At 36.8% G+C, this 12,815-nt stretch overlaps 1 protein-coding gene across 13 annotated transcripts in view; it reads right to left on the bottom strand.

Moving 5' to 3' along the window:
• Nucleotides 1–12,815, bottom strand: part of MICU3 (mitochondrial calcium uptake 3) — a 52,064-nt gene that overhangs the window by 37,718 nt on the left and 1,531 nt on the right. For all 13 annotated transcript variants that reach the window (XM_014262150.2, XM_088056301.1, XM_088056310.1 and 10 more), the window contains exon 2: nucleotides 1,624–1,777. In XM_014262150.2, the coding sequence (XP_014117625.2) occupies nucleotides 1,624–1,777 (154 nt within the window). The remainder of the gene's footprint in view (nucleotides 1–1,623; nucleotides 1,778–12,815) is intronic.

Below are 12,815 nucleotides of genomic sequence, written 5' to 3'. Positions count from 1 at the left end.
TGACCTGCACTAGAGCAAAGTGATCCACTTCTACTTATTTATAATCCTTTAAAATAGTTATGTCAACCATGATACCAACCAACCTCTGATACCATGAAACCTAAAAACACCCGGGTTAGTTTTGCTTTCAGTCTGAGGTGAACTAGATGAACAGAAGGATTTTGATAGAAACAAGGTTTGCTACACTGAATTCAGAAGGGTGCCTGACTCTTCAACTCCAGATCTCTTCTCCTTTTCCATGAGATAAACAGAATGCCCCAGAATGTCCTTATGAGCTTAATGATTTTTGGTTTGGTTTTGTTTTTAAAATCTGAATACTTGCTTTGTGACAGAAGGAAGCAGAAATTTCAACAGCATGGAAAAATTTTAATAGCAAACCATACATAAAGTGTGGTCTAGCAAATCAAACTGTCATAAAACAGAGTTAAACCAAAATGTTTTAATGATGTCCAGTATATATAGCACAAATGCTTCATGACCATACACAGTGAAACACAACTCCACATGAACAAAAAAATGGGAAGAACTGAAGGTCTGAGCAGAGGAAATAGATAAAAAGTGCTGAAGTGTATTTGTATTAATTTGTGTGATAAGCAATCTGCTTCCTTTCTTTTAACTGGAAAGAAAAAAAAAAAAATTGCTTTCTGGTAAGTTTCAAAGTTTTGCAAGTTTTCACCATCTAAGCTCTATGTTCTATCTTTACTGTTACAATGAGATTATATCTTTATTCAAAAGTTACAGAAGTTTTGATCACTGATGTGCCATGGCTGAATTCTTTCCTCTTGTTTCATTACTATTAAGAGAACAAAGGGGAAAAGTCCAACATCTGCACAAATTTTAAGCTTCCTCTGACTGTTTTAGCACTGTTTTTGACTGTTTTCCATACTCGCTTTGTGGTATAGACTGAAGAAAGGAAAACCTAAAGTGAGTGATTATACATGTTACACCTGAGCAAAGATATTCCCATTCCCCAGAAGCTGTGTGCTGCTACCAATGCAAGCCTGAGGGCCAGGAAATCAAACTAGAGCAGAAAGGGATCACCTTACTATTTAGTCACTCTTTGATACTTAAAGCAAAGATTTTACAATAAATGACCTGAAGTTGATAGTTAATTTTTCATTAATTAACACAAAGTACTAGCATTGGCAATGTTTAAGTGTAGAAAGTTGATCCCCTGGGGGACTAAAACTCTAAAGCAGGCTATTTAGAAAGCCATGATACAGCTATGTGTTATATCTTACCTTAAGTCTTTTAGAGAATGTGTATGTTGCCTGCTTACAGAGAAACTATACAGAAGAGGAAGCAAGAGTTTTACAGCAATACAAGTCTGCTCAGAAAGAAACTGTGTCAATGCAAATGGCATAAATTAACTTGCCATCTTTCATGACTGTTGAGCTGTTTGCAACCTTTAAGACAACAATGTTTAACTTGCATACAGATGTTTACAACCTAGTAACAATCAGGATACTGTTTGTATGCATTTGGACACAACTGAAATTTTGAAGATACAGTACCTTTTTACTACAATCAGAAACAGAAGTAGGAATCAAAAGCAAATGGGAAAATAACACGCACCACAGACATTTTTCCTAGCAGTTCTAGCATTATAGAACCCCTGCTTACGTTTGGGTTCATCACTTGTAACAGCCTGGATGAAGTCGTATGGAGTCATGTACAGCTGTCCTTCAAATTCTAGACTGGCAAACCTACGAAACCGTTGCTCCCGCGGAGTTGCATAAAGGTGTAAATCTTCCAGATCTGATCTGTTTTCTGTAACCTTCAAAGACAGAAGGAAGCAGTTTTAATCTAGGAAAAAGGTTCTGTTTACAATTGCCACATTCACCACAAAGGAACTGTAACTATAAAAGTGATAATTCATAAAGTCAAACACAGCCAAGTATTTTCCTATGGTAAGAGCTGAAACTACAATTGGGATTTCGCTGCTACCATTTTCAGTCTTCTACAACTTTAGCAACGATCTTTGTGTATTGAAATTGATAGTACTACCCAAACTCAAAGAAAAAATTAAAAAAAAAAGAGAATTTCAGCTCCTGATTCATAGAAGGGGCAACTTTAACTCAAGAAAGTTATTGTAACTTCAGCAGCCAGACTTCAAACAACTCTGCCAAAACTATTTCAGTTTTCTGATAGTTCCAGAAGAGAACTGAGATTTTTTTTAGTATTTCTTCTTAATATAAAGTGCAGCTGTTAATAGTAATAGGCTTCCATAATATTCTCCAGTGCAAAGCTACCATATCTGGGGGAACTGAAGAAGAGCAGAGCATAATTGTAATTCCAGAGTTACAGAAGTATAATATAGCATATTATATAAGCTCACATATCACCAGAGTCTGTGTCAGGAGTTTCTGGTATATTTCCCCTCCAGCTAATTTAAATGTAAACTTGGTACTACAAAACTGTAAATATTCTAAATTCTCACATCTTTCTGTTGCACTACCAAACCTTTAACAGAAAATATGATACTGCTATCTGAAAACTCTTTTTAGACGACGAGGCAAGCTCCCCTGTGAAATCATTATCTTGAAGAAAATATATGTATCAACATCTTTTCAGAGATGAAAAATCCAAACCCAAACTGTTTCCTAGAAAGAGCAATCATGTAGGTAACTTCTCCCATTATGTTAAAATAGGAATGCAGCATCTTATCAATGAAATCTCCCAACCTCCTCATTATTCCTGTCATTTAAAATGGTGTTCCTAAAATTCTCCATCTGTCTAACTAAGGAACACACAATTAAACTATAATGTTTTCTTTTAATAACTAAGAAAACAGACAAATGTACTTTATTTTTCAGAGAGGCATCTAAACCCAAATGTAAGTTGGAAGATGTCTGCAGTGGCAGTCCACTAAGAGATAATGGTCCCCAAATACAAATAGAAATTAGTTTTCCAAAACCCTTCTAAGAATAAATTACAGTTTTCAGCAATTAGAAGCAAAGACACATTTATGCTGAGTAGTCAAAGACCTGGGCTCACTTTTCTTCACCTTTTCAAACAACATCCTTAAAAAATAAAACATTGCTGAGACTACTGCAATCAAACAAAATTTTATGGCCTCAGTTGTAACTAGGAGATTAAATTAGATTTGTAGAAGAGAAACATCAAAGATGAATGTGTCTAGAAGAGGTCAAACACTTTCTATTTGGAAAAAAAAAGATGTTTTATAGGGGAGTCTTACTACTGAATACCTTATCTAGGACATTTTAGCCAGTCTTCTATAAGGACAAAAGACTGTATTTCTCTTTCTGGACTGTCTCTAGTACTTTCGAAATCATTGTTCCATGTGTGTATGTGTGAAAATGTTTTGTTTCAACAGTTTTCTGATAGTTCCAGATACTATATCAGATATTTTCTGATAGTTCAACAGATGAACCTGTCACAGAAAGTAAGATTAAGAGAAAGGTTGATACAATAATTTAATTTTCAGTAGACTACTCTACAAATATTCTGGACTTCTGCATGAGAAGTAACTCTAAACCAGGGCTTCATGTTTTTCATAATTTTCAAATGATTACCACCTTAAATATGGGAAGTAAAAATAGTCTAGCAGCCAGATCTACAAAGTCATCTTTGACTTTCAACAAGATGAATTCTTTTCTAACATACTCACATGCAAGAGAAAATATTTCTGTCCTATCTCACCATTTGAATTATTTTGTTCTTACTAATCCTTCAGCAGTCCAGTGGCATTCAAGCTATGCCTTCATGTAGAAAGTACACAACTCAGTGGTTTTGATAGAACTTGTAGTGACACAACTGATTAGCCCTGCATTTGAAGTTTAATAATTATCTTTTTTCTTGATATGTATGTTATTTTATCACTATTACAAACATGCTTGTGAATACAGTCAGGTTGTAAACACAAGCAATAAAGCAGTATTTCTGCAAAGTCAATTTTAAGAAAAGAAACAGCTTCAAGGCCATATTACACACATGTATGCAAAATCAATTGCAGTCAATAATCAATCACACACAATCACAGAAATCTTTAGATAATGTATCTTTCAAATATCATTTTAGTTTTGATCACTGTCAGTGTTTAGAGAGCACGTTGAGACTCTGCTCTCAAGAAATTCTCACTGTCTCAGGTACTACTGCTTATTATTTCGCTTGAGACATTCAGAAAAACATTTGCTAAATTTTCAGACACATATTTCAACATTATCTTAAGGACTCTATGCTACTACAAGTATAAAATAACATGCTGCAAACATGGAATTTTAAAGACATGCTTAAAATTTATGCACGTCAGTACTCAGGTCTGCAAAGCCTTAATTTCTGCCTCATTTTTCAAACTAGTTTCCCTCTGAATATATAGCAATAACAATAGTTCATGCTCTGGCTCAAAATCATTGTAACCTGATATGAATACAGCCTACCCCCATAAAGAGGAGCACTAAAGGCCCCATACCTGCATGACCTTGCTCTGGTGCTTTATGCTCACTTTTCCAAGCATCAAACTGGATAAGGGAACTGGTTTGACTGAGAACTTTTCTTTTGGTGATGTTATTTTTAAGCCAGATAGATGCCTGGATCTACCCCATGAAACTTGTTATTTGCTTCAAAACCTAGCCCACAGAAGCTTACAGATTATGAAAAAAGAAAATATAACCTGTTACAGCAGCAAGCTCCAGCTACTTGAAGTGAGGGAAAACTGTGAGCTTAAGCATTATTTTATTCCAAGGAGTAAAAACACCACTTTATTTTGAACTCGTTGGTTTTATCAGAAAGAATCAAAACAACTTATTTCTGCTGTTGATCCAACATGAATTTAAATTAACCAAGGCTTAATATGTATTGGGTCACTGGTCCATACACTAAATGTCCAAGTAAAAGCAAAGTTTGGCTGCAGAAAACTCCAGGCACCCAATTAGCAAACTGATAAATAAAATTTCCTTTGGAAATCATATTAGTTTTTATCCAAATTTCTTTTCAGAGCTTTACTGCATCTATTATGCTTAACATTTTATGCATCATACAGAACATTTGCTCTTGCAGAAAAGCCATAATTACTGGGAAGTAACAAATATTCTAATTAAAAGCCAGAACATTCTAAAGTATTACCTCAATTTGCACTTCTTCAGGCATTCATTTAAGAAATTCATCTCAACACATAACAAGGAAACATCTTCTGTTTTCCCCAACATTTGCAAATGATAATGAAGTGAATCAAGTGTGAAAATCTTAGCAACACCACCAATTGCTCTTGACTGATTTATTTCATATTTATGCCCATCTCGGGCAATCTTACTGTAGCAATGGACACAATGGGCACATCTCCAGTGAGGAAAGGCTGAGAGAGTTGGAATTGTTCAGCCTGAAGGATTCCAGAGAGACCTTAGAGCATCCAACCAGGACCTACAGGGCATCTGCAAGACAGCTGGAGAGGGACTTTTCATATGGGCACAAAGAGATGGGACAAGGGGGAATGGCTTTAAACTGAGAGAGGGTAGAGTAAGATTAGATGTTAGGAAGAAATTCTTTACTGTGAAGAAAAGAATGGTGGTCAGACAGGCACAGGTTGCCCAGAGAAGCTCTGGGTACCCTGGAAGTATTCCAGGCCAGGTTGGATGGGGCAACCTGGTCCAGTGGAAGGTGTCCCTGTCCATGGTGGTGGGGGTTGGGAACTAGATGATCCTTAAGGTCCCTTCCAAAACATTCTGATTCTGTGAACAAGACACAGAAAGTAGATGTTGAATACCCCAGGGAAGGTACTGTTTGTGAAGGAATGAACAGGATTCACTAGGTTTCCAATTTCTATTTGAAGTTTCAAGGCCTTATCCACACTAAATCTCTCTGTGATTAGCAAGTATTTAAAAAAACTTTCATGAAAGCACATCTCTCAGAAAAACAAATTAAGGTAGATTTTTTTATGCTACATGTTTACCAATCCTCTTAGCGATCATGCCTACTAGTTACTATGATCCTGTATAATGTTACAATTCGCTCATAAAAAACAGACACACCCACTTCCATCGCACAGAAAGTCACAAATCTCCTAATAGCAGTTTTACCTTAATTTTAGGCATAGCTGCTTATCTCTGGTTTACCTGCACATGTACGCTGACCTGCTTTGCTATTAGAAATAAAGGGGAAAAAAGTCCACAGCTGAAACCAAGAAGCTAGCTGGTAGACAAACTTTCCATCCTTTCAACTTCACAACTAAAGTAGTAAACAAGAAGAGGAAAGACTGATGCTGGTACCTTGTTGCTCCACATTTCACCCCATCCTCCTGTGCCATACTCTTGCAGAAGGATTGCAGAGAGAACACAGCCCCTGTTTGGGGTGTTTAAATCAGCTGAAGAGAAAAAATTATCTTGGCCTATTTTCCTGCTGTTCCCTAACACAGAATTGCATATACACAACAAACACCTAATACTTCCATGGATGATATTTCCAAGCCCTTTCTAAACTGGATTAAATAGACTCAATACTTATATACAAACCACACTCCGGCAAAGAAAACAGAGGGAAAGATTTTAATTGAAACAAGGTAAGCAAAAATTAAACTGAGGACCAAACAGTAATTTTGCAGGGTACTTCTTTGAAGGGAAAGTATTCTTTGATTGGGTGTGCTGTTGTTGTCAATCTATGCTACAAACATATTACAAATAGCCTAAAATATCTGGGAAAGGCCTCAAAAGTTTCAGATTTATTATGCAAATGAGAGTGTGATGATAATGCTTTCTCACTAACATGTTTCAATGACTTAATATAATTACTAAAAATGCTTTTCTGCAAGTACTGTATTTAGAGAGGGCCACCTAAAGCCCTGCTTGTAACAATACCACCATGTGTCACAAAGCAGTAGTCCTTTAGATGAAGGTTTTTGTTACAGACAATTGACATTTTTAAGTCAATCAACTTTGAAAGCATTCCTTAAAGAACATCTTCAGAGTGACACTCCTCTGTATTTTCTCCCTCTATTCAAAGCAAAAACTTGAGTGAAGAAAATCTAGACTTTTGATTGAGCAAATTCAGCGTTCACAATCCATTCCCATTTTGGGTTCATCTTTTATGTACTGTATCTATCAACAGAGACAAGCCAAAATGCCCTGAAAATCTGGTGTTCTTACCAAAGGTCTCCATGAATTCCTTGAAGTTCCTTGAAGCACAGGCTAATCTCTATTTCTGGTCCCATATCCCATGTTCATTTTACTGAAATTAACTAAATTTTAAATGAAACAGATTTTAAATGAAACTAAATTTTACTGGCTGTCTTACTTCAGAAACATTTTCTTTCAGAATTTGGTACAACGTGAATTAACTTGTATGGCCTTCCAGTGAAACCCATGTAATAACTATATTGTCATAAAACAATACAAGGCCTAACACAGGGCACAAGCCCACAGTGACATTGAAATAGTTAAAATTTTGCAGCGTTAGGACACAGAACTCTCTGAAAATATCAAAAAAATGGCAATGATATGGCCCAAATTCACTGGAAGTAAAGTGCAGAAGATAAAGCAGTACCTCAATACTCTGTTTGTTTATACAAAAGAAATGTTCTTTATCAAGTGCGAATCTTGTGTAATATTCGGTCAATAATTAGTTAAGTTATATTCTGTGTATATCTAATACCAAGTTTTTTCAGAGATAAGTTTAAATGCCAGATACAGGATTTTTGGAAATTAAACATTCAATGCCTACAAGCTCTACCGAAGTAATCTACAACAATCCATTGTTGAATCCCAGAATAATACTCCAATTCCCAGATTCTGAGAATATCCACAAAAAATGCAAAATGTTTTACAGAACAAATAGTTAAAAATATATATTCTGTGTGGGCATGTGAGGCAAAAAGCTCCAGCAATATCACATAAAATCTCACAACTTTATTCCAAGTCAAATCAACTTTTCCCAACTGAGATAAAGGAGAGTCTATTTTAGCTAAAGAAGCCAACGTTTACTGCTAAAGGTACGTTTTGCTTGCAGTCAAAAATATGTTTGCTACAGTAGTTTAATCTTCAATTTATTTCAAGCGAGTAACTTTCTTTGAATTTTTGTTTGCAAAGTAATCTGTCTTCCATCAACGAGAATCTGTGCAAATCATTAAAACACAAAGGTTTCAAAGCAACGCTGTTCCTAACTTCCTTCGTTTATATTTGACTTCAGGCTTATTTAATATGCTCTCATGTAGATAAAAGTAGCACAGTTCTGTTTTCATGCTGGGTGGCCAAAAGGTTAACTGTCAGGTTCCCAGTGTGGGAAAATCCCAAAGTAGGCAAAATTGTTTTGATGCTTACTGAAGTTGTACTTCTAGCAGACTACATAGATGTAGTACAGCCAACAATTCTGTTAGTTGATCCCGCTTCACTGAGATAAGGACAGTATTATATGAAAGTATTTACAAGCATAGGAAGCTGGAACGGGTTTAAAATGCTGTAAAAAGGGCCATGTTCTGATATAATTCTGTTACAGGAAATCCTTGGGGTAACAATGTAACTAATATATCAGTCCTTCTTGCATTAGTTTCACAGGGCACCCACTTCACCTATAGCAGTTCCAGAAGCCTAGTTGGTATGTACATCCAGCTCCATGTGTTCATACGCTTCACTGCATGCAACACCAAAACACACTAGTAGCTGGATCTGTCCATCCCAAACATGCACCATCTCTTTTAATACTATGAGGAACACAGAATTAACGACAAAAGGTAAACCTTCCCCGCCCAGCAGCATGCCTCTCACTACAGCTGGCAAGCAGTATCCTTCTCAGGATTATGCTGGTAAGGAACTTCAGATGTGATCAGCCAAAGAGCAAACCGTTACTTTTAAAACCAAATTACTTTTGGCAATTGTCCTATGGCATTAAATGCACAATACTTATGAAGCAGCAATTGCTGCAAGCGGCTTTTGGAAAAGTGATGCTTATGCATCTTTTGGAACAACATCCTCTTTGAGCAGGCAGGAGAGCCTCCTCCCTAGGGGAGCTTCCCTACTTTTTGGAGGTAAAGTCTTGTTCTTCATTTCACTGAGATGGAAATACATGATGTAATGCACGTAGAAATGTGCTGCTATGAAAACACTTGATCCTTTGAGCATTTTCACGAAGTGATAGTTTGAAAGTACTATTGAGATACTAGGAAAAAACCCTTTGGAAACACCTGAGGTATACAGCTTCCTTATCCTGAAAATTAATGTGCCTTCAAGAAATGTGATGAAGCACACAGTCTGTGCCTGTCTTTCCCTGCCTCTCTTTAAATTCCTAAATCATCTCTGAAGGAGGTGATTCATAGAGAATATCTCCCCCAAAAATTAGAGACCTGGAGTTCACTACCTTTATATAATGACAACATGATTACATAAAAGATCTCTTAGGAGTACAGAGATGTATCATTGGTATTTCCAAGACCATTTTAGAAAGTTTTACTAATGACACAACTTTTGGAAGTAAGGAATTAGAAGACAAATATTAACTCCTCTGAGGAACTCTGTCACTCTGTTAAAATAACAGTTCCTTCAAACATATTCTTTCTCTGCATAACCATCTCCTAAACTTTAAAGGATGTACCTGCTGGCAGAGCTCTCCCAGTCTTCACCAAAACCTTCAGACACAAAACTAGCAGCTCTGAGTGCAGATTTTTACTTTGGTTCTCAAATGTTCTGTGGCAGCATCCCTGGAATTAAAATTGCCAGTTTATTATGGCGTCCAAGATTTCACTCCAGGTAATCATACATAAGGCCCTTGGGTCCAGAGTTATTCTCAGAAAGCATCTGGGAAAAGGTAATCCTGTAGGGAGCTTAGCTTCATGCTGCTTCTGCAATAAATCTTACTTTCCACCAGAACACCTCAAGTGTTATGGTTGGTCAAGTAAGTATACTTTTGCACTGATCCCATGACCTTTGTCTGATCAAATAGTCTGCCACATGACAGACGGCATGTTGGTGATAGATTTCAGAGCTTACCTCACTTTTGGCAAGTGGCACTTCCTTACTCATCTGTACATAAACTCACAAATCTGTTGCACGTCAGGTTTCATACTGCAACCATTTAATAGAACATGGAGACAGATATGCAGACCATTTTGACACATTGTTTCTCTACAAGTCTCAAATACGTTTTTTGTCCATTTAGTCTCAAATTATGTGCCTCATTTCTGAACTGGTCAAAAAGGTGTCCCACCAACATCTGTGTAATCATCACTAGAAGTCCTGGAATCTAAAACCCCTTTTAAAATGTTCTGGTTCATAAATGCTAGAAGACAGTAGGACAAAGCAACCAACTATCAAGATATATATGATAACTTTATACACTTAAATATTCTGTCACTACTGCCAAGCATTATTTCAACTCAGTGATAGAATCTGAAGAGAAGTCAGCTGTACAGATACTAACTGGGACTAACACAACTCTAAAAATACTTTCACAGGCCTTATGAATATTATCTGGAAACAGGTGGCTTGCCAGAAGAGAAAGTTGTTCTTGGAGAGTTAAAATGCAAACTAGGTTAACCCATTTATTTTAATGTTTGAGAGCATAAGAAAACTGTTGTCCACTGGAGCTACCTGTATCAAACAAGAAGGCCACTTATTACACTTTTACACAAATTCCTCAGAAGAAGTAAAATAGACATATGGGAATTCAATACCTGTACTGATTTTGGCAGGGATAGTTAACTTCCTTTACAGCAGTCGCTATGGTGCTATGTTTTCCATCTGACCAAAAGTGTTGATAACACTTGGATGTTTCAGCTGTTGCTGAGCAGTGCTGGCACATTGTCATGGCTCATCCTGCTTCTCACATTGTCCCACCACTAAGTCATCTGGAGGTACACAAGAGGTGTGAGGGGACACAGCTGGGACAGCTGACCCCAACTTACAAAAGGGAGATTCCATACCATACAATAATTGTGCTTGCTAACAAAGCTGGGGAAGACAGAGGAAATGGACACATACATTCAGTGCATTTGTCTTCCCAAGTCTCCATTACTTGTACTGGAACTGGTTTGCCTGGGATGCCTGAACACCTGCCAGCCCACAGGAAGGAGTAAATCAATTCCCTGTTTTACTTTGTTTGCATGGCTTATTTTCCTTTGCTTGTGTGGCCTTTACTCTGCTTGTTAAACTGTCTCTATCTCAATCCACAAGTTTTCTCACTTTTACACTTTCAAGTCTCTTTCCCATCCCACCACTAGAAAATGAGGGAGTGGCTGTGTGGTATGGTGTGGTGCCTGCTGGCCAAAGTTAACCACAATGCTAGAGGTGAGATATTCATAACTACCCTGAATATCTGAATACTTTACACTGTGATACTGTTTCCAGTTATAAACTCACTATGTGTTTAAAAATTTTAAATATTTAAATTTAAATTTAAATTTAAATTTAAATTTAATAATAAAATTATCCATTGTCAATTAATGTTTCAGAATGGGCTTTTCAAAAAAATTAAACACCAAGTCTATGGGAGAAGATAGATTTCCCCCACCAGAACTTTTAGAAAAATTTTAAGACCCTCTGTTAAGTCTATGTTTATACAAATCCATTTACTACAGCTGTCTATTTCTTAAAGGATTTCAGGTTTTGCAAGGGCTGGTCCCTTAACTGTCAGTACTGGGGCCTTTTTTAGTGCTTACTCTGTCCCCTAGGGGTGATGCAAGATTCGGTGTAATTGCTTCTACCAGCTGCTGTAGATCTCTATAGCAAGACACTGACACCAGAGACACAACTTCCTGCTTCCAATGATCTAAGTAAATAGCATTTAGGGAAAGCATACTGCTAGAGGAATGATTAAGGATGAAACATGCAAATGAAAATATTAGGATGAAGAAAAAGACTGTGGCTTGGATGGAGGGAGGAAAAAGAAAAGCCATCACATGATTTGCTTTGGTGGAATGAAAAGCAGGGAACTAGGGAAATGGGAAAATGGGATAAGTATAAACCTAAAAAACCTCAGAAAACGGTGCCAGGAATAAATGCAGCAGGAATAAAGAAACGACCAAAAGCAGCTGGAGAGCATTCCAAGATACTTGAGTCTCATCATTCTTTGTGGTCATTACCCGATAAAACTGTAAAAATATCCTAGCAAAACATGCATCACAGTTCCGTCAAACTCATCTATACAGAAACTGCAGGTTATCGTTCTCCAATGATTACTCTAAACACACTCTGCAGTAGATCCAACAGCTCCAACCTTAATCCTAGTAAGACCGACACCTTTATGACCTTTCATGAAAGAATTTTCTACTTTCCAAGTTATCAGGCTTTTTATACTGTTACACACAATTAATTAAAGTTGAAAGTTCAGCACTAAAAATCAGGAATTAAAGAAGTTACTGCCACTCAGGCAACACTAATTCAGCCTTCTAACAAAGGCTGTTACAATACAATACCATCGCAGAATACCATGAATACCATTCAATGCAATTTGAACACAATATTTGCATCCCTTTTTCCATTTCTGGAGATCTTTTAGAAATCTGTAGTGAAAGAGTTGGTGCTCATCACAGGTCTAGAGGGCAATTATAAATGGATTACAGATAGAGCTCATGGTCAAACTACTCGTGGTAGTTCCCTGTCTAGATTTGCATTCAAACTATGGTCTTTTCCCACAAGCTATTCTGCAGAATAAAAGTCAATAATAAAAAAAGCACAGGAACCCACTACCTCAGACCAAAAATTCCACAGCTCTTTGATCCTTATTTTTAGGGGGCTTCAATTGAAAGGTTATTTTTTAAGGAATCCTGAGCACACAGACATGCAATTGGAAATCAATTAGAGGAATCATTAAAAAATAAAAACCTGCAACATAAAACTAATACTCTCAGATGTCTGTCCAGATTTAGTCCACACAAT

The sequence above is a fragment of the Pseudopodoces humilis genome, chromosome 6 (assembly GCF_049639895.1).
Source record: "Pseudopodoces humilis isolate 2021_Gansu_Grassland_sample_001 chromosome 6, ASM4963989v1, whole genome shotgun sequence".
Taxonomy (NCBI): Eukaryota; Metazoa; Chordata; class Aves; order Passeriformes; family Paridae; genus Pseudopodoces; species Pseudopodoces humilis.
This window is presented reverse-complemented; position numbering and strand designations above follow the sequence as displayed.